Consider the following 24,034-nt stretch of genomic DNA (forward strand, 5'->3'; position numbering starts at 1 on the left):
AAATGTACTTTACAGCACAGTAAATCTTTATAAATAAAATACAATTTATACAAACCTTTATTTCGCTAAAGAAGTGCACCAAATCAGTGGCGCTGAGAACTGCTCTCTCCTGTAGAGGATGCAAAAAGCCAGCGCTCTGACTGTTATTCAGGCTCAACCCAGCATTTGGAAAATAACCCAATATTTAATAACCCATTAAAAATGACCCAGCAGCTTAGTTATAGAAAAACTGCCCAGCACTTGGGGGAAAAATATTAAAAAATAACCCAAAAAAATGACCCAACAACCTGAACCCAGCATTAAAAATGACCCAGCAGCTTAGTTTCAGAAAAACTACCTAGCACTTGGGTAAAAAGTATTTCAAAAACAAACAACAACAACAACAACAAAAAGCAATACAATGACCAAACAAGCTGAACCCAGCATTGCAGAAAAAAAAAAACAGCACCTGGGTAAAAATATTAAAAACAACCCAATCAAATGACCCAACTCGCTGAACCATATTTCAGTGTAAATCTACAAAATTTTCACCATTTTATCTTCTGCCAGGTGAAAATTGTCTAACTGCTTAGAAAAATATCAGTTTACCTCTCCTGAAATATGCACACAATTTTAACTATAATTGATCTCTGTAGCTCAATTGGCGTGGGACAAATAAAGTCTCTAAACAAATCTCTATAAGAGAAATTGCTAGTGAAATGGAGACCAATAACAAGACTATTAACAGTCTGCAGGTTATTCCTTGTCTAATGTATCTTTTTGAAACAGTATGTGGATGGGAAACCGTGGAGATCTGAGTCATTGAAGAACAGGAAGCTCTGACAACATGGTGCCCAAAACCACAGGTAACTCGCAGGAGTGAGAAACAGAGAGAGCAGGAGAAATAGGGAAAGGGTCTCATGGGGGAACGAGTCTACTGCATTTCTGCGTTCGAGAAGCGGGCCGGCGGCATTCCTCAGCGTCTGAGAAAACCGGACGTTTGCTCCATCTCTTTCTCTCTTTTTTTTTTCCCTCCTCCTCTCCCTCGGTCTCTATGCCGTCGTCTTTCAAGTGGGTTTTATCCCCTCCTGTGGAGCGGGTCATGTGTCTGGCTGCCAGAGAGAACCATGTGACGTTAATCCAACGTCCTCATCCACCCCCCCCTTCCCACTCACCACCACACAATCTCCCCCAGCTCAGAGAGGAGGGGGGCTGAGGTCTCAAAGTTATCTGGGAATTATGTGGCCACAAGGATAGGCAAGTGTTTATTTGTTTATTTATTCCCCCATTTTAATGATCTATCATGTGGCTTCATTTGGAGATGATCTGTGTTCTGTCACACAGCAGGGACGTCTCGTCGCGCTCCAGTGATATACCAGTCCAATACTACAGGAACGTCCTCCAGGGTGAACTCAGGCTATGATGCAACTCAGGATCCAAAGGTCTGATCAATGAGCTCACAAACAAACCTGGCTCAAGTCAAGCATCCTGGAATAGTTCTCTGAATAGTCCACTTCCACATTGATTGCTACAAAATGCTAAAGAAAAAACATTATTATAGCAATTACTTTCACTAGATAGTTGATATTAATGTATTTATTTTAGAGCCGTTCAATTGATTACTCACATCCAATAAAAGTTTTTGTGTACATAATATGTGTGTGTGTGTGCTGTGTATATTTATTATGTATATATAAATACACACACATGCATGTATATATTTAAGAAAAATGTTTATATATTAAATATATTTGATATTAATAATACAAATATAAATATATACATGTAAATTCAAAATATATACTGTATGTGTCTGGCTTTATATATACATGATAAACACAAACACACACACACACACATATATATATATATATATATATATATATATATGTATATATTAAAAAATATTTATTTAAAATTTATGGTGGAAATAGATGTATTTTTTCGTATATATGTTAATATTTAAAGATAAATTATAAAGAAAAACAATTATTGTTATGCAAATATTGTAAAAATATTATAATATTATAGATTTACCATATATATATATATATATATATATATATATATATATGTATATATATATTCATGTAAATATATTACAATTTTCTTTTATATCTTAATATATAAAAAACTATATTATATAAAATCACGTAAATATAAAATAAATTTATATCTTAATATAAAAATTATATATTATATATATTATACTTATATATTGTGTTAATCTGTTTAATTTTTAATTATATATTTATGTATTATTAATTATTAAATATATAATAACCTTTTATTCATTTATATATTATATAACTTATGTATAATTATATAATTAATTATACAATATATTTATTAATGTAACAAATTATATAATTTATGTATGAATAAAATTTAGTGCTGTCAAACGATTAATTGCGATTAATCGCATCCAGGTTTATGTAATTTAATAAATTATGTGAATATAAATAGATACATCTAAAACACGTGTTAATTTTATCAAAATATATAATAAATATACACAGTACACACATTGTATTATGTAAACAAAAACTTTTATTTTGGACGTGATTAATCACTGTTAATCATTTGACAGCACTAATAAAATTATATAAAACATCTCGAGTATACTTTCAAGTGGCTTGTATTCTATGATATATGCTAATCACATAGTACCGTGGTATATATCAAATTACAAAGTACCATGTTTTTGGACAAATTTATGATGTAATACCACGGTATTCATTGAAATACTATTAAGTGCCATTCCTTGGAAAAAATAATGTGGCTGTACCACGGTACAGTTGTGATACAGGTTCCAAAAACATTGTGGTACCATGGTACTCTTTTGTAGATGCTTTAAATACATAGTGTCAAGGTACTATGATAATACCTGTTTGGGGAAACTACCATGGTATTCCTTGAAGTATGTAAATGATATGGATACTACCACATATTTGAACTTAACCATATATGTGTCCAAAGAAATGTTATTACCATGGTATTTATTAGGCTAGTATATTTTGTGATATAAGTACTATGGCATATGAATATGGTAATCGTTGTACATTTCAAAGTAGCGTATCACGATATTTTTGGACACTATAATGGTAATACTAGGGTTTAAGTGCCTTAGAGAGACATGTAAACACCATGGTAGGCTGTATTAATCTATTCATATAGTACCGTGGTATTAACACAGAACGTCTTGGAAGCCAAAACTTAATCCCATGCGTTTAGAACAGAGTTTAGCGTTTTGTGAATACAGATGCATGAAAAACCCCATGATGGAAAGTGAAGCCGTAAAGTAGTGTCACTTTACTCAAGCCTAAACTTTCCCGTTAATGCAATTGTGGAGGACTGTAACACGCAACCCCCCTCAAACCCGCAGCCAGCAGCGCCGCACTGATCGATCCGCATTGATCGTCCCTGACGAGCTGTTCCACTTTCCAGCCAATGCACGCGCGCCCGTCTGCGATTGGGAAGGAGCCCGAAACGGAGGAAAATTTCTGCCGCCCTGGCGGTGTCACTTCCCCACACTTCAGCTGGCCGCCTGCCAGACACACAGGACGCTCACAAGAGGTGGAGTGGACTCGAAGCGACGAGGAGGAGCGTCTGCGAGCGACTGGACGGACGGACAAATGGACCCACAGCAAAATGGCTCTTCGGTCACAGAGAAAGTCAGCAAACACAGAGAAAACACGACGACTGTGGTAACGAGTCCAGTTCCTTTGGTTTCTAAATAAAGATTAGTGACTCTTTATATGCTGACTGTTAGAGAAACTGAAAACAATGCATTTTATAGGGGTATTTATTGGTACTCCCATTGAATACATTAATAAATTGCATTGATATGAATTAATTATTAAATAATTGATCTGAAATACCATTATATAAATATAAACAATATGGGTTCTCCTATTAAATAGAATAATAAATTGCACTCATATTCATTAATTCTAAAATATTGATGTAAAAATATAATAATAATATAAACAATATGGGTGTTCATATAAAATACATTAATAGATTGCATTTTTTATTAATTACAAAATAATGTTAATTGTGTTAAAATTAATAACTAAACGATTAATAATTAATATAAACAACAGGGGTACTCAAAGTTGATTTGATATTTATTAGTCAATGTAAAATTAATATTAATATATTCAAACAATAATTAAAATAAACACTGATATACAACAAATACAATGCATTAATGAAAATATGTAGATTTAGTAATTAATGCATAAATTAATAATACTAATTGCATATATATTTGATATCAAATATTGTATAAACAATAGCAAATTGCAAAATGATACTACTAGTAATAATGTTTTATTGGTATAATTTAGTTTTCACGAACGTGCAATTATTATTTCCCATTTGCATTTTATTCTCATTAACAGAGCACCCAACAGGGTTATATATATTTTTTAAATGAGTGCATAGTTACTTGGGAAGCGTGTTTTGCATATTAAAATATCAATCAGCCCCAAGTTCCTGGGAAGCGTGAATGTGCAAAAGTTCCGATATAATGAATCAATCACGAGTGCAGCCAGCAGCCATTAAGAATGGAGTCAACAATGGGCTGAGTGTCCAACCCTCTCAAAACTATACTTCATTCATTATTCCACTCTCATATGCACAGAGAGACAGACAGCCTCACCGCAGACAGCCCTCGCTCTCATCCACACCTCTTTAAGGTTTATTTATTTTTTCCGCGACGGAAAGTCCACTTCGGTTTTTGTGTGAAGCTCCAAAAATCTATGAAATGTGTTTGCATGTTCTTCTCCGGGCGCGAGGATGTGGAGGTGGGATAGAGAGACGCGAGAGGCTGGAGGAGCGCACTCGGACAAAGTGCGTTCTGCGTGTGTCTGCCGGTGTTTGGGCTTTATTGAAGGAAACAGCGAGCATTATTCAGTCTGGGTGAGCATTTGCTTTCGTTTGGCTCTTTTACCCTTTATTCTCTCTCGCTCTTTTATATAAATCTCCGCAGCGCTTGAGAGCACCGGACCGCTCGGACAGTCGGAACGCTCCCCTCGGCTTACGAGCGGTGCGAATGAAAAGACGCCTGTGTTTGCGAATATGCAGATACCCCGTGTTTATCAAAGCGAGGGCAATGAGACTTTGTTGAGGACTGTTCAAAGTTACAATGACAGCCAGCCAAGACGAATAAGTTGGCAGTGAAATAACAAGGGAATGTGCTTAACCAACGCGACGTGTTGGCGCATACCGCGCGCTGTCACCATAGACACATCGGTCGAGATGAGACAAAAGGGATTTTGTTTTACTTTCTAAATGATCGCCGTTACATCTGCTTGACAATTCGCCCATATGCATTAGATGCATTGGTGCAACTTTGCCACGCGTAACCAAATAGGCGCACGGAATAGTTGCATTTACGGGTATTTGTTTGTTGTTCGGCTGTACCGTGGCCACCGTAAACATACTATTGTGACATTTTCTCTTTTTATTGGTCGTCCGGATTTAAATACGACAGTGGGAATGTCTGAATTATTCAGAATTCCTTTTGGAGAGAGGTAAGTGTGAACGCAAGTTATATGTGCTGTTTATTATTAATCCATTACGAGTTACATGCAAACTTTTCGCGTGCGGTGCGGATTTGCATTTTAATTATTTAAATAATCCAACGTCAATATATGCAGTTAATCCAGCTCTGTTTGGGGGATTGATCTGGGAAGGGTTTAATTGAGGTGATTGTTTGACAGAACATGTAGATCTTGATAAGCAGGTCATCTCGTTTAGCCACAGTTCGGCTATTTGTGCAGGTTTGGCTATTGTTCCCTGGTGATGTCCAGATCTCTCTACGTCGCGCTATTGTCCCTCTGGCTCGCCGCAATACTGGACACACAGCAATTTCCATGTGCATGTGAGCCTCATATGTTTGACATGCATTTGACATGAGGCAATTGCTGAATGGGCATTCGAACTGTTGCTAGGAACTTATTTATCTGGAAGCCAGGTCAATAATTTACTCAAACCCTCAGCAGATGCAGCTTTTGTCCTGCTTTACCTGCAGACGAAGGCTACCTGTCTCCAGTAAGTTTTTATTCCCATCATGACTCTTTGATGTGGATGTGATGTAATCGTAATTGATATGGTCATGTGTTTTGCTAACGGCTCTGTGAAAATGGGGTGGCAGGTAACTTTCAGTAAAAGTGTGCTTCATATGGTTTTAATCAGGTCAGATATGTCGTTTAAGATCAACCTTAATGCAACAATATTAGCCAATTAGCAGATTTTTTTAGATTAGCAAGAAATAGCCTAATGACCGGGGCTAGTTGTCACTGTGGTTTATTTTTGAATACACATAAACGACAGCTTTTATTAGAAAAAAGCTATGCTTTCTCTGTTATTAGCTGAAAAAAGTTCAGTTATCACATGCTGACCTATTGTGACAGCATGTTCCTATAGTGGGGCATGTTGTCACACTATGGGGTAAGTTGTTACAATGGAATTTTCTATTAAATAACAAAAGTCAGGAGGTAAAACATTTGTGAAATGCTAAATTATTAAAGAAACATCAAAAAAGAAATGCAAAATAGCATTAAACTATTGTTTTAGCCAAGATTACTACAAGTTATATCATTTACAGCATGTTACAATTTACCCCAACCTGATTTTAATGATGTGTAATGTGTGGCCCCACTCACCCTTACATGCATTATTTATATATGTGTTCTTTCATTCATGCATGTTTGTATGAATGAATGGCCATTTACCTCATGTTCACTGGCAGTCACTCACAAACTAATTTTTTCTCTCTAATTATTACCAATAGCATGATTTACTGAGCCTTGGCAGTTAATTGAAATGTTAAGTCGTTGACGAGCGTGTGTACGTGCGTCAGTGTGGCTGAGCTTGCACCTAGACATCCTGATTTCACTGTCGGCTCACCCCAGGGGCTTTGCGCTTGAGCTCACGATTCCGGTTTCGTGATAGAACAGACCGCCTGTGGACCCTGATAGACGTCTCTCACTGAAGGGGAATTGCTGTCACAAGGAACGGGCTTTCGCACGTAAAGGTTATGAAATATAACAATTTAACAGACTCAAACCGTCCAATTCAATATCCACACAAAATCTTTTCTTTCTTTTTTTTTTTCCTCATGAGCCTTACAGTCAGTTTCAGTTCCTTGGAAGGACACCGAACAAAGTGTAATTGTCACTAAAACAGATATCTAGGACAGATATTATGTATAATACATAAATGTTGGCTAAGAAATCAAAATGGGTCAGAGGAGGCCACGGCGAGCAGTAGATTATTTGTCACAGTGAACTTGTGCCTGTTTCAGCAGGGCAAAACAATAAACAAATAAAATGGGATACGTTTAAAGGCATGATTATTTTGGAAGAATTAGATTTGTTGAAATGGTTTTTAGCTGTTTAAGGATGATACATTTTGCAGTTGGACGACATGTATTCTCCTTTAACTTTAGGTTTGCGTATAAACTACTGATCAAATGTTTGAAAAAAAAGTTACGTTTTTTTTTTTCAAAGCAGTTTCTTATGCTCACCAAAGCTGCATTTGTTTAAAAAAACATGTATAATATTAAAAATATAATTGAGCATTAAATCAGAATTATTTCTGAAGGATCATGTGACACCGAGAGCTGAAATTTCAACTTTGCATCACAGAAATAAATTACATTTTAAAATTAAAATAGAAAACAGCTATTTTAAATTGAAATAACATTTCAGTGTTTTCACTGCTCTATTTTGATCAGCATACGAAAAATCTGAATTATTATTGTTAAAGATGATTAATCTAGCGGTTGACGATTGGGGCTGACGTGACGTTCTATTAATGCTCTTTAGGTTTGCATTTACACTGCTTGTTTTTTTTTTTTAAGAATTCTATGCTCATTAAAGTTGCTTTTATTTGATCAAAATACAATAAAAACAGTAATATTGAGAAATACAATTACAATTCAAAATAACTTTTTTCTGTTTTAGTATATTTTAATATGTAATTTATTCTGTGATGGCAAAGTTGAATTTTTAGCATCATTACTCCAGTCACACGATCCTTCAGAAATCATTCCAATATGCAGATTTGATGACCAAAAAACATTTCTTATTATTGTCAGTGTTAATATTTTGTGGACACTGTAATACATAATACATATGTAATACCATTCAAAAGTTTGTGGTAGATAAGATTAAAGAAAAAAAAAATCTTTAATTAAAGTAAATGTTGTTCTTTTGAACATTTTATGAATCAAAGAATTCAGAAAAAAATGGTTTCCAACACTGATAATATTAAGACCCATTAATTTTAATTTTTTAATTTAGCAAAAATTATAAATGAGCACCAAATGAGAATAATTTCTGAAGGATAATTTGACACTGAGAGTTTTGAATCACAGAAATAAATTGCATTTTAAAATATATAAAAATAGAAAACAGTTATTTTAAATTTTAAATATATTTCAGTGTTTTCACTGCCTTATTTTGATCAAATAAGTGCTTGGTGAGCATAAGAAAAATCTGAATTATTTTTCTTAAGTCATTTAATTAAACCACGCTGGCTTTAACCTCTCTGTCTACTATCTTCCATTTCTAGGATTCTCAGGCCTTAGTGAACGGATCCGTGAGATGTTCTTGAGGCTCGACTAGTGTGGACCGCCGCTCCAGTGGTCTGATTCTCCAGCTGTGCTCGCGTCAATCTCGTCTTGGCTCCGGTCTTTGTAGGAACGTTGCAACTCTATCCCCTGTTCATCCTAAGCTCCCTCATCTCCCTCTCCCTCCCCCTCACGCCGTGGCCCATGTCTGCCAGCGGAGGGTCCATGGAGGGAAGTCGAGCCGTCGAGGATGAGGAGGCGCAGGACAGCTGCTGCGGGGACGAAGACTCATCCCCGGTGGTGGAACGGAGAAACCGCAGCGGCATCATCAGCGCCCCCCTCAGCAAAAGCCTGAAGCGCTCTCGTGCTCTCTCGCAGTACATTGCGACGTGCTCGGCCGCCGCCGTGGCCAGCGTCGCCAACGCTAACAGACTCGCCCAGAGCTCAATGGTGGCGGCGGGCGTCAAAGCTCACCCCACCGCCAGCCAGCACAGGTCACAAGTCGGGTACGCCAAACTGGACCGGGGTGCGTTAGTGTCCGGTCTTCTGGACTCTCCGAGCGGCCTGCATCTTGCCCAGGCCGCTGAGCTCCTGCGACGGGCGGGGATGCTGCTACCCGTCAATGACCCATCTAATGTTAGTGTGGGCGGGGACATGGAGACGGTCTCGGCTTCTGATTCGCTGGGCAGTGTGATGGACTTCCCGTTGCTTGGCAACGGCGGAGTGGGCGGGAGTTTTCCCTATCACCCAGGGCTGTTCATTATGACGCCGGCAGGAGTGTTCCTTGCCGACGGGGCGCTCTCTCACGTGACGGGCGCGTCGGAACACCAGCAGACGCAGAGCGAGATTTCGTCAGCCATCAGCGCCAACGGGAAGAAGAAGCGGAAGCGATGTGGCCTGTGTCCACCTTGTCGGCGCAGGATTAACTGCGAACAGTGCAGCAGCTGCCGCAACCGCAAAACCGGCCATCAGATCTGCAAGTTCCGCAAGTGCGAAGAGCTCAAAAAGAAACCTGCTGGCGGGCTGGAGGTAAGATGGTGAGCAATGCACAGTAAATTCATAAATATTATTGCTGAATGCTAGCCGGACGCAAGCTAGCATCATCTGCATGTGCTAAATCAGTAGGCCACACTTCTGACACATTGACCTCTGATGCTCATGCAGGTGTTGCAAGTTTGTGCATTTTCTGGATTCTCTCCCCTTATTTCCTTAATGTTTCCTCTTCGCTCTACTGTTCCTGTAGATAAAAGCAGCAAAAAGTCAAAAATAGAAGTTTTGAAATAGCAGAAGAAATTTCTGTGTGAACAATTTGTGGAATCAGTTTCATGTAAATGACTGATTTCAGTTCAGGGCAGTTATTTACGTAATGGTTTAATAGAAAATTACTATGAATACTATACTATGAATTTTTTTAAATAATGTGTTTCACTAGTTTAATGAGTTTTAGTGCAGTTAAATTAAAAAATAAACAACACATAAAACTATTAAAGGAGAAGTTCACTTCAAGAACAAAAATGTACAGATAATTTACTCACCCCGTTGTCATCCAAGATGTTCATGTCTTTCTTTCTTCAGTTGTAAAGAAATTATGTTTCTTGAGGAAAACATTTAGGGAATGTTCTCCGTTTAGTGAACTTCTATGGTGCCCGCAAGTTTGATCTTCCAAAATGCAGTTTAAATGCAGCTTCAAAGGGTCCCAGTCGAGAAAGAAGGGTCTTAACTAGTGAAATGATCGGTTATTCTCTAAAAAACTGTACAATTCATATATAGATTTTTTAACCTCAAATGGTCGTCTTGTCTAGCTCTGTGATGCGCATGTGTACTCTGTGTAATCCGGGTCATCACAGTAAGGGAAATGTTGAAAAACTCCCATCTCATTTTTTCCTCCAACTTCAAAATCGTCCTACTTTTGTACTCAGAAGTACAGACCCAGTGTTTACAAAGTGAACATGCAAAGGTGGCGAAAAAGGTAAAATAACGATGTAGGACGACTTTGAGATGGGACTTTTTCAACATACTCTAACTGTATTGACCCGGATTACGTATGTGCATCGCAGAGCTAGACAAGATGAGCATTTGAAGTAAAAAGGTACATAAACTGTACATTTTTTTAGAAAATAACCGATCATTTAGAGCCTTTTGAAGCTGCATTTAAACTACATTTTGGAAGTTCAGACTCACAGGCACCATTGAAGTCCACTATACGGAGTAAAATCCTGAAATGTTTTCATTAAGAAACATAATTTCTTTACGACTGAAAAAAGAAAGACGTAACATCTTTGATGACAAGGGGGTGAGTAAATTATCTGTAAAGTGAACTTCTCCTTTAATGCAGTAAAATCATGACCTCTGAGCCGTGAAAATAGTTTTCTACCTTCTGAACAATTTACACTACTGTTCAAAGGTGTTGGGTCTTTTTTTTAATTAATACTTTTATTTTGCACAAATTTGTTAAATTGATCAAAACTGACTGTAAAGACTTTTCCCTTTCAAATAAATGCTGTTTTTTCCACAAAAATATTAAGCAGCACAGCTGTTTTTAACACTGATAATAATAAGAAATGTTTCTTGAGCAAAGAAACTTCTGAAGGATCATGTCACACTGAAGACTGGAGTAATGATGCTTAAAATTCAGCTTTGTCATCGCAGAAATAAATTATATTTTAAAATACATTCATGTAGAAACATGTTGTTTTAAATTGTACTAATATTTTGCTATTTTTACTGCATTTTGTTTAAACAAATCTAGCTTTGGTAAAAAATAAAAGACCATTTAAAAAAAACATTATGACCCCAGCTGGCGACCAAATAAGCCCATCTCTTGCTTGGTGCATATAGAGCACCGTTATCATAATATCATGTAGCTTCGTATATGACTCCTAAATCTATTTTGTTTGCCACAATGATACAATAGCTTTAAATTTCTTAGCATATATTGTGATTAATTAAAGGTGACCTGTTATGCCCCTGTTTACAAGATGTAAAATAAGTCTCTGACATCCCCATAGTGTGTATGTGAAGTTTTAGCTCAAAAAGCCCCACAGATTTTTTTTAATAGCTTGTTAAAATGATCACTTTTAAGGTATGAGCCAAAATGTGGCGTTTTGAGTTTGTCACTTTAAATGCAAATAAACTGGTGCTCCTGGCCCCCTTTTCAGAAGAGGGAGGAGCTTCAAGAGCTTCATACCGGCAACAATAAAACGCAACAATCTCATACATTGAAAATGTCAGAAACTCTCAGTCCCACTTGTAATTCTGAGCCCGACAAATTCAAGCGAGTGGGTGAATTTTTACCATTGTATGCTGGTTGTTGTCATTATTACGCGTTACATGTACTTAATGTTATAATAACAACTAATTATGCATAATTACATGCAAGTAACCCTAAGCCAAACCCTAATCCTAACCATATAGTAAGTACATGTAAATTAAAATAAAATTTAACCGATTTTTGCATAATAGGTAATTAATAATTAATCTGTATATGTTGTAATTAATTCAACTAGAATGTTTAATTGACTGACAAGGCCTGGTTTTTACAAACAGTCTACATAGAAATTAATGCTGCTTGTGTTTCATAAATGTTAGCATATGAACATTACTCATCCTGACAAATGGCAAGCTGAATGTAGTTTCCCATCTCTCAAGCAGCGTAACTTGAGATGTTTCTGCCTTGTTTACAGGCAGGTTCAGGTGTGGGAAAATTAGCTCTGAGTCTGTGCTGATGTAAGCTAGTTAGAGTCTAACTTTGCGAGATTGGTGTCATGGTAAGATTGGTCTAGTTGGTTGCTTATTTTTTTCTTGCAAGCAAAATGTTAAGGCATCATGATGTTGCACAGGTAAGGTTCCCCTTCACTGTCCGCAATGATGAGATGATTCAGAGTATTAGCTATCACATTTAATGAATATGAATGAATGCGATAAATATAAAGTGTTGAAATAACACCATGTTCCAATCCAAGTTTCAAGCATTAAGTGTTTTGTCTTTACTGAAAGTACTGAATGTGGGACTTTTGGACCAATGAGGTTTTACTGTGGGCGGGGCCATTTGTAAATCTTGTAGGTCTGGCTTCAGGTCTCATCCACGTCCAGCTGTTTTTTAGCTGTAAAAACCGTTTGTTTTGCTGCTTGATATTGCAAATTGGTATTATATAACAGTCTTACTGTTTACTGCACGTTGTTATTCTTCTCGTTATTTCCCTGTAGCAGTGAATAAACCGGAAGTCTCACCCATAGACTAACTTCCATGTTGAAAAATAAGGTAGATACCATATGGTGATTTTAAGTCATGTAAGATCTAATTTATGAGTTCACGAACATGAACATCACCACAAAGTCGTAAATACAAGTGGGAAACCCAGAGTTTTTGAGTTGGGGCGTGTCAGTGAAAAAACATGTCTGATGCAATGGATGCAGCGTCTTTAATAATAGTAAATTTGTTAAAATTAGGGCTGCAAAATGATTAATCACAATTAATCACATTAAAAATAAAAGTTTATGTTTACATACTATATGTGTGTACTTTGTAAATGTATTACGTATATATAAATACACACACACATATATGAATGTATTTTTACAAATATTTGTATGTATATATATTTATACTTGTATATAATTTATATTATATATAAATATAAATATTTTCTATACAAGTATAACATATTTTTATACACACTACACACACATATAGTATGTATAAACTTTTTGAAATGCGATTAATCATGATTAATTGTTTTGTAACTCTAGTTAAAATAAAGAAATTGTTTTATTTACAATAAAACCAAGCTGCATATAGAAGGTCCCATATAATTTTAAATAATAATGTTTAAAACAGTTTTTAAAATAATTTGTATGCTTTTATTAATTATTTTTGCTTTTATTAATTTATAACTTTACTAATTTTATCCTTTTATATTATATTAAATAATTTTAATATGTTTAGTATATATATATATATATACTTTTATATCAAACAAACAAACAACAAGAAATGTCAACAAAAGAATAAAAATAAAATAAAAAAATAATAAACCAAAGTGATATGAATGCATTTGACATCATAATTTCGAATTTCACAAGAGAGCTTGTGACTTGAACACACCAAAACCATTTATAAATCTGACTTTGGAAATAGCACACGTATCATTTATATGTTTGGAAATGAAAAACTAGCATATTACTTACTGAATACTTACTGTAGAAAACAATAAACTGCCTACTTTACTTTATAAAATATCAAGTACAACTGTAGAAATTATTTGGCAATAAACGGTTCAAACAGTAGTAAACTAAACTGTTGTCACATGACCTCATTACATTGCATACACCTGGAAATAAAATGGTAAGTTTGCCTTTTTAATTACATTTATGTAAAAATGATATAGAAATAATCCATCACACTTGAAATGAAAGGCCAGGTGCGTTGCACTGTGGGATACAGTACTCCTTACTGTAATAGGTCTGGCAAATGTAGCATTGTAGGAGAACTTACAAAGTGTTTATAGTATAAATACTATATACTTCAACAAGAAAGTGCTAGTATGCTATTCCAAACATCTTGATTGATTGCAATAAATGGCCCTGCCCTCAAGAGAAATCTCACTGGCTCAAAATCTTGCTCCATATATCTGTATGATAAATATTAAATAGGTTCTGATTTTGTTGCATTAAGATGCAATCACATTTCGCTGGCCAAAAAGGTCTGTTTTCTAAAGTCACTTTCAAACACACTGTGCAACCTGCATGGGGAAATCTTTTGTAAATCTCCAAATTGCATGGATTCCTATTGAAATTACTGTATTCTGCTGAAAGGAGTCACCAAAAAATACAAATAAAAATGAATGGTTGACTAATTATCGGCACCGATATTAAGCATTTTTATGGTTATGGGTATCATCATTTTCCAAACCGATTTACAGATGAAATCATTTGAAAACATTTAAAGAACGTTTTTGTCAGAGCCCTTAATTTTTCAAGTTATTCTTAATTTTGACAGTAAGTTTAATTTTTACACCAGTCATATATATCAGTTCAAAATATCGGTTATCGGTCTACTTGATATGTAATAATCAGTATCAGCATTAGCCCTGGAAAACACATATCAGTTATGATGAACATAACAGGGGCAGGTAATAATTTGTAAATGTCCACGTTGTGTGACTGTTTGTTTTTCGCAGCATGGCGGTTTTTATTCGCGCATATGAGTTTTCATGCATGTTCACGTACACGCATGTGCATGTGTGCGTCTCTGTGTGCGTGTGGCAGCCTCATACGGTCCATCTGGCCTTTGCGTCTGTCATCTGGAGCGCCAGGTGTCAATGTGTCCCAGAACCCCTCTCTTTCTCGTCCTCCAGAGGCCCTGAACCGCGTATGCGTGTCTGTTTGTGTGTATAGCGTTGCAGGAAGAGGCAAACACAGCCCCGGTGAAAGCCATTATGAACTGCATGTGTGAGAGGGGTTGTGTTTACGTGTGTGTATTGACCACTGACCAGCCCGGTTTCTCTGAGTATTACAGCAGTGAGGAGATAGAGGTTGAGGTGTTGGTGTGTGCTAGAGCTTAGAGGACTCAGTTTGTGTGTGTTTGTGTCTCTATGAAGTCTAAAGCCCAAAATACACTTGATGTAGGTATGTGAATTCAAATGCTTCTAGCTACGTTTTCACGCTTTGTAGCATTCATATTCTATAATGTAAAACAAATATGTTGCCACAAGGGGCACAATAGAGCATTAGCATAACACTGTAGTAAGTTTGGGCTTTCAGGTCAGCTACTGTCATGAGAGGCTACAGTTTGAAGATAATCTCACTAAACAATTTAAAGTTAGTTAACTTGGAAATATGTTTATGGATAGGTAATTCTTAAAGGGTAGGTTCAGCCAAAAAATGAAAATTCTGTCATTAATTACTCACCCTTATGTCGTTCCAAACCCTTTGCGCACAGATAGTATTCTCATAGCATTATAAAATTAAGGTTGAACCACTGATGTCTCATTAACAATGTCCTTGCTACCTTTCTGGCCCTTGAACGTGTTAGTTGTGTTGCTGTTGCGGTCAGAAAGCTCTCAGATTTCATCAAAAATGCCTTAATTTTTTATAGGTTTGGAATGACATATGGGTGAGTAATTAATGACCAAATTTCCCTATCCCTTTAAGAGGTGATTCACACAGAATGACACCATTTTTTTCCAAACACGAGAATAGGGGCAGTGGAATAAAAAAAGATGTATTTTTAAAGCTACAGTAACTTTTTGTTGTGCTCAAAATGAACAAAATTTCAATAATGACTGAGCACATCTTAAAACTGTTTGCCCTGACCTAAAGCTCTATGATAAGCCTATTATTATTTATATTTTAGACCCATCGGGATGGATTTCCCCGGGAACTACATACTTTTGTCATTCTTCCTTGCTTGTTTTTTTATGTCATCTCTGTAAATAATGAATAAAAAATTCAGGCTACTACTATATGTATGAAAGGGAAAGCGACAATATCTGTAATAAAACGTGAATCAACATATATGTATAGCATTTAGTGTTGTCACGTCTGTGGTTTTTCCGTGAAATTGGGCGACTTTTACACTGTTGCCAGGGGTTATTTTAGACCACGGGTTAAAGCGATTTCCCCATTGAGGTGAAAATTGTGGGGGAAAAAAAACCTTATTGGGCTAGTTTTGAATAGCTGGTTTTGGGCTGGCTTTGTTTCGCAGAACTGACAACCCTGATAGCATTACATTTGCTGTGCACTGAATAGGTTCACAAAACAGTGTTTGTTGGTAACAGTGCCTATACAATCGCCTACACTGTGAAAAATGACCGTGAATTTAAGAGTAAAAGACTGTATGTAATTTTACAGTAGTATTGGAAGTGGAAAAGAACGTATAATTTACAGTAAATAACCGTAAATTGGCATTTCCAGAATTCCCTGCATTACATTTCAAATTTGATGTTTTTTTTTATTGAAATAACATTAGGGTTGTATGTTAGATCTAATGTTGTTAAATGAATGTTAATTGCATTATTTCAGTTTCATGTGTATTACCATGATGGTGTTTAGTGTTTGTGTGAATGACACTGTGCACCTTCTATATATGTTAATATTTAAAATCAGCTTGTGATGGGCTTTGGTTCATCATGTGACTTTCTCATCACCACCCGCCTTTGGTGGTCATCAATGTATTACAAAGGTACAAAACAGATTTTAGTACTTCAGTAGGTTGGTATATTAACATTATATCAGTTAATGAAATTACATTATTTAAATCCAAAAACAATGCTTCCATATTTTTTACAGTACAATTCTGGCAGCCAGAGCTGCCATTTTTTTACCGTAAATATTACAGATTTTTTACAGTGTTTATTACTATATTTTTTGTCTAGAATTATGTAGGCCAGGGGTATTTCCTCTGAGCAGGCAAGGGAGGCAGTGTCTCCTCAAAATATTGGATGAAGAAAAAAATCCAGAATACAAAACTAAGACAATGCCAATATGAAAAAAATATAACATTGCAAAGTGTATTAATTATTTGTTTTTCTAAAGAAACATTGTCCAGCAGCAACACCAGCAGGTAAATTTACAACAGTAGTCCATGTCTCTCTTGCCTCCCGTGAGCCCACTGAGTTTTAACAGCGTGCCATGAGTTTGGTGGGGGGGAAATTGAGAATGAATGGAGGAAAGCAACGTGAGGACAGATGAGGCAATGCCTCCATCACAATATGATTGGATATGACTGGTTATGATCAGTTCCGATTGGTTCTTGCAATAAATCTCGCCTCTTGTGTTCGTTCGTTTTCTGCGAATCAGTCTGAATAAACAATATAATGCCGTTATTGGGAAGACTAATTTAAAAAAGTAAGTAAACAACTCACACTTAGATATAACCACTTTGTTATGTCAAAATAAGACTTGATCATGAAAACATGATCAGTGGGAGTTTTCTTAGTGAGTAATCAGCTTGGTATCTGTGACCAATATTTACCAAGCTTTGATGACTGATAATCCGAAAAATTCAAAAATAGGTAAAACTTAGCTATTAAAAAGAAAAGCTGAACATAAGTTCACAAATCAAATATACTGTTTAAATTGTAACGGCCTTGAATCATTATTTTGGAATAAATATAAAATGCTTAAAAACACTAAACTGATGAGATTCATACTTGACTTTAATTAAACAGAAGATTGATTACATTGTTAATGTAAAAATATAAAACAGAATTGTCTTTTCTTTTTCTGATAATTTAAGTTATGTTTATTTAACCAAGAAAATACGACTAAGACATGAATTTACATTTGATTTAAAAAAACAAAACAAAACAATTTGAGGACTTTGCCTCCTCATTTCAGAACACCATCACACACCACTGACATAGGCAATATTTTTAGCCTGTATATGAAAATATAGGTCCATATTTTCACACTGATAAGGCAATCATCTGTAACCATGAGCACAGTGATTCGCCTAAACCCATAAGATTCGTCTGTGCAGAATAGCGGGGCTGAAGCACAACTCACATAATGACCAGCACAATGTTCCTCTGTAAGTTAGTAGGTTTGTGCTTCAAATGCTAGAGGGCCAAAAGTTACATAGTGTAGCTTTAATTTGAGTGCTACATTTTTAGCATGCTGTGTCATGCGCAAGATGCTGCAAAACACACAAGCGCTTTGGGACAGTGTGCTTGTGGTGTATTTGCATACTTGCGTAGAGTATATTTATTGCCTAAAACCCCGTTCACACGCTCAGTGACTGTCTAGATCCTGTGCTGGTTGGTCACTAGCGTTCATGTGTTCAGTTCTTGTAGCTCTAACGTAGAGCATGGCGCTAGCAATGACAAGGCCATGGGTTTGATTCTCAGGGAATGCATGAACTGATATCATGTGTGCTTTGAACGCAGTGTAAATTGCTTTGGATAAAAGCACATGCCTGTTTCATAAATGTAAAATCACTACCACTAAGATAATATTACATGATGACACTGAATCAGTTTTTTAGTTCCAAAAATGAATATATGTTGCACCAATGCATCATTTACAAGATTAAGAAGAATTGTCTGATATACAGTACAGTAAGTTCATGTTATTTTGTCGCTAAATCATATTTTGGATTTGTATGTGTGTGTGTTTTGGAATAAATGTTCCTTGGTGTGTTTTTAATATGTTTTAGATGTATATTGATGGTGAGTTTGCATATATTCCTGTTTATGTGTGTTGTGTGCTTTTATTGACAGTGGGGTTGGTCTGGTTGAATAAGGCATAGAGGACTTATAGAGTTTAAAGAGCCATTATTGACAGGTCACAGTCAGTGGTGTGGGGGTCTATTGACTTCTTGATGTGCGTGTGTGTGTGTGTGTGTGTGTGTGTGTTTGGGATGGCTAGATGTGTTTTCATATGTAGGGCCTTTTATGTGTTTTGAGCCAGGTTAGGCGTATGTGTTTTGTGCAAATCCCATTCGATTTCTGCCCATTGATCTTACCTTGCATGTCATTGCTTGCAACTTTTGTTGATGTGTGTGTACTGCATGATGACACATCGCACTGCGTCCGTGTGGCGGCCGGTATCTCGGAAAGTCCCTGATATGGCTGGAAGCAGAATGAGAGCGAGTGGGCGGGGCCTTAGACATTGCCCGCCAGGCCCCGCCCCCTTCCTCTTGTAGAGGAATCTCAGTCTCACAGCCGGGCGACTGAAGTATTTTAGGAACAGCGTGTGTGTCGGTGTCTGTGTATGTGTGAGAGAGCCAAAGACAGGCCGACAAACAATATATCAACATATATCAGTACCTGCTTACATTTACTCTTTGGACATTTAATTTGTGGTGTTTGCTAAAGCAAATATCACTATTACTATTGCTCATTCTGTTTGTGGTACAGACATAGCTGATACCTCAAATCAAGACTTGTTGAGAAGAGTGAAAAACACTTTAAAAATGACTAGCAAGTCCTTAGCATGGCATAGCAACGCCCTAGCAGCCATCTATAACACCATAACCATTCTGGATATAATAATAATAATAATAATAATAGTAATAATAACATAGTTATTATTGTCAAAAATCTGAAATAAGCAATAATTACAATAACAATGAAAACTGCATAAAAAATAACACAAAAAGTGGTAATAATAATAATAATAATAACAATTAGAGCAGTAATAATAAAATCTAACTTATCCATTTGGAATATTTCATTAATAATAATACCAAATTTGTTAATTGTTGTCAAAAGTTTAAAATAAATAATAAAACAATAATAATAAGATAAAAAATTATTTATTCTGAATATTTTCTAAATAATAATAATAATAACAATAATGATAATAATTAGTTATTGTTGTCAAAAATATGAAATAAACAATAATTACAATAACAATGTAATTGCATAATAACAAAAAGTAGTATTAATAATAATAACAGTTAGAACAGTGATAAAGCATAAAATGCATTCTGAAAATTAAATATTAATTAAATGTAATATATTTATATTATATTAATATTAATTTATTATTATTATTATTATTATTATCATTAAAATATTCAATATACATTTTTTGCGCAATTATTCATTTTTGACCAAAAATTTGAAATAATAAATAGAATTGCATTAAATTAAATTAATAATAATAATAATAATAATAATAATAATAATAATAATGTTGTTTTGTGTTGTTGTTATTATTATTTAAAGAAAACAGTGAAAAGGAGTTATTCACATAATAATACTAATAACACAAAGTAGTATTAATAATGAAAACAATTAGAACAGTAATAATAAAAGCATAATATGCATTCTGAATATTTTTAATAATAATAATAATAATAATACAATTTGTTATTGTTTCAAAAATTTGAAATAAACAATAATTACAATAACGATGTAATAATGTAATTGCATAAATAATAACAAAATGTACTATTAATAATAACAATTAGAACAGTAATAATAAAAGCATCTGCATTCTGAATATAATAATAATAAAATTATTGTTGTATTGTTGTAACTCCATAAATAATAACAAAGTACTATTAATAATAATAACAACTAGAACAGTAATAATAAAATCATAATGTGCATTCTGAATTTTTAATACTGTTGTATTATACAATACTGTTGTAATACTGTTGTAATAATAACAATAATAATTAGAACAGTAATAATAAAAGCACGCCTTTGAATATTCTAATAATTTCCTGTAATTAGAATTAATAAATGGAATTGCAATAATAATAATAATAATAATAATAATAATAATAAAATATTCAGAAGGTATAGTTATATTTTATTTGTGTAGTATGCTCATTTAGTTAGTGTCAAAAAAGTGGACATAAAACAAATCACATCTGATTAAAATCAACTTTGTCAGTCTCCGCTATAAAAAAAAAACAAAACATACATATTTGTACATATATATCATATGTATCATATAAACATATATATCAGTATCTGTATGTAATGTTTCTGGTGCCCTTGATCCTCTATTTTCACAGTCATTCTTGTGTATTTGTGTTTGTGTGTGATGTTGAGACAGAGGAGATGATGGGTTAAAAAATAACCTTCGAAATTAATCTGGTGAGTGTTTGTGTGTGTGCGTGTGTGCGTCTGTCCATGCACTCACGCTCTGTCTGATTGGCCATGTGCATGGGCCGACAGCCCATCTGTGTTGGCTTGTCTATGGGGTCGATGAGGGAAAAAGGGGTCTGGATGCGTGTACGCGCGCGTACAAACGCCAAAGCCCTGTCAGAGAGTAATGAGAGAGTGGGAGAGTGTGTTTGGGAAACAGAGAGAGGGACTAGGTCATGTAAGGTGAAATCATTGCCTGTGCATGTTACTTCATGATGAAGGGAACGCTCCCCTCCCTCTTTTTCTCCCTCGGTCCTTCGTTCTTTCGTTCTGGACGTCTTCCCAGGAAACGCTGCCGTTGTCTCCGCTCTCCCAAAGTCCCACAGCCATAGACTACCCCTGCCCAGTCCCAAAGCAGGCTGGGAAAAAATCTGCCATTTGCACCACTGCGGTATTTCAGCCCTTTACGGTCTTAGCGAGTCTGGCTCCGTGGAAAGAGGGGGGATTCGAAGCGGAAAAAGGGAAAGGCCTGGAGATAAGGGTCGAGAGTCCAGTTTAATGAGACGTTTCCCATTTTCTTACTGCTCCATTGTTGGTGTTCATGTCGAATTATCGATGACTCACGCTGTTTTCTTTCCTTGTTTCTTTCCTCTGTCTTTCCTGTCTTTCCAAGAAGGTGATGCTGCCAACCGGAGCTCCTTTCCGATGGTTTCCGTAGGGCAGCTGGACCCTCCCCCCCACGACTTCCATCCCATAATGAAGGACTCCCGACGGACGCCGACGCCACTCCCACTCGGAAAGCCGTGGCGCTTGTAAACACTGGGTGCAAACAAACAAATAAAACAAATGAAGAGCGGAATGAAAGCACTATTTGAGAACGAACATGTCCTGAACCAAAAATAAACAGTGAATGGCGGAATGTCATTCCGTTTTTCTTTTTTTTTTCCTCCGTTCCATTTCGGAACCATCTGAGTTCTACTTCGGAATCTTGCCCTTTATTGGATGCTCTGGAACTATTTGCCGCCAAATGGAAAACGGACAATCATTTTTATTTGTGTGTTTAGTGGTTTTGTTTGTCCATGTGTGGAGAAATGCCGTAATTTCGTTTAGAGAATGTAATCCCAAGGCTCTGTTTTAAAGCTTGTGATAATTAAGGAGCACTATTGTAATTTAGCACAGTGGTTCTTACTGACTGCCTCAATGTTACGAATGCCTTTTTTTGTTAAGGTTTTTGTTTGTTTGTTTTTTGATTTGTCATTCGGTTTTCAAGTCGCTCAATATTTCATACGAAGGCAGCCGTGAAAAACGCTCTAATGTAGCATCCCTTGCTTGAAAGGTCCTTTCGGGTTTGACGTTCCGGTTGTTTGTTTTTAAAATGCCGAGGCCTGCTGGGATTGGAGGGAAGGCGAAGCTGATGGAACTACACTATGTAGACCAGCTATGCGTAGGACCCGCCTCCTTTTCTCTTGTAGCCTTATGGGATTGGTCAGATGGAAGACATGGTCCCTCAGCAGACCAGGACCTTCAAAATTCAGGAAATTATTGATGTGTTCTGATAATATTTCTATGATTAGGATGTTTCATTGCTGAATTACCCCAAGACCTGAGTTCCAGTTCACCGTTAAGTTCTTTTCACATGATTTGCGTCATAGTGTGAAGCGGCAAGCTTTGTCTACAATTGTTGTTGATGCTCAAAGTTCAGACTATTTCAAACTTAAACCGCATGTGTGACCCTGGAGCACAAAGCCAGTCTAAAGTAGCATGGGAATATTTGTAGCAATAGCCAAAAATACGCTGTATGTGTCAAAATTACCGATATTCATTTTATGCCAAAAATCATTAGGATGTTAAGTAAAGATACTTTGTAAATTTCCTACCTATTTTTGATTAGTAATGTGCATTGCTAAGAACTTTTAAAGGTGATTTTCTCAATATTTAGATTTTTTTTGCCCCCTCAGATTCTAGATTTTCTTTTAAATCATATCTCGGCCATACATCAATGGAAAGCTTGTTTATTTAGCTTTCAGACGATTTGAAAAATTGATCCTTATGACTGGTTTTGTGTTCACCTTGAGTTACGACACGTACAACAAAAGTTTCATCAACTTATTCGACAAGCGATTTCCTTTTCTGAGCTCACACACGTTTGCACTTTCATTTTCATTGTGAACGGTTCTCTGATTTCTTTCTACATAGCAACCATGTAAACTCACCCTTATCTATCTGTAACACTTTTCATTTGAGCGTCAAAGCGCATGGCGCTTTTGTTGAGACATGCATCGAATCCTTGACGCTAATTATGTGAGAAGTACTTAAGGGCATCCACGTGACATGGACACCATGTTGGATAAGTGACTTTTTTTAATCTGTAATTGTCATTTTGGTGTTTTTTTTTTCTTTTTCATGCTGAAATCCTTCTGAACAGGTTCGCCCCAGTTCAAATACTGATTTAGATTGAGTGAAATGCACAGTACCAAAATGATTTCGGGTCAAAATCCAACAGCACGCCATTCCCGTGCCGTATGGGGCCAAAATTATCGGTCTGCGTAAACGAATGCATGTATATGTGTCCAAAGCCAACCGTTCTGAGGTCTTGGCAGTCCTCAATTTAATAAACCGAGGTGCAAACCAAACATTTCTATAGTCGTTGTTGAAAGGTGTAATATTCCATAGCATTTGCATGGTGATGACCTCTTGTGAAGTTAAGATCTTTAAAAGATGCTTATTTGATATTTTGTTTTTAATGGTGTGTGTTCACAAAGAAAGTCATGGACGGAGGAAGTCATGTGAGGTGAAATCAATGAGCACTCATAATTTTCCTCTGACTGAACCGTGCGCGAGTGTGAGAGTGAGTGTGTGTGTTTGTGTTGTGGGTGGGTTAAACCAGTGAACTGAGCGTGATATTTTTGTCCGTAGTGTAGGAGTG

At 36.0% G+C, this 24,034-nt stretch overlaps 1 protein-coding gene across 4 annotated transcripts; it reads left to right on the forward strand.

Moving 5' to 3' along the window:
• The first annotated feature begins 4,628 nt into the window (after nucleotides 1-4,628).
• cxxc5b (CXXC finger protein 5b) lies at nucleotides 4,629-23,256 on the forward strand. 4 transcript variants are annotated; one of them, XM_051127236.1, is made up of 3 exons: nucleotides 4,629-4,905; nucleotides 8,566-9,600; nucleotides 21,782-23,256. In XM_051127236.1, coding segments are annotated over exons 2-3 (834 nt in total). In that variant the 5' UTR covers nucleotides 4,629-4,905; nucleotides 8,566-8,767; the 3' UTR covers nucleotides 21,783-23,256. The 4 variants fall into 4 exon arrangements, with proteins under 4 accessions (XP_050983193.1, XP_050983192.1, XP_050983190.1 ...); XM_051127235.1 differs by having other exon boundaries at nucleotides 21,785-23,256; XM_051127233.1 differs by having other exon boundaries at nucleotides 8,566-9,592.
• Nucleotides 23,257-24,034: the final 778 nt, after the last annotated feature.

This window comes from Labeo rohita, chromosome 14, assembly GCF_022985175.1.
Source record: "Labeo rohita strain BAU-BD-2019 chromosome 14, IGBB_LRoh.1.0, whole genome shotgun sequence".
Classification (NCBI taxonomy): domain Eukaryota; kingdom Metazoa; phylum Chordata; class Actinopteri; order Cypriniformes; family Cyprinidae; genus Labeo; species Labeo rohita.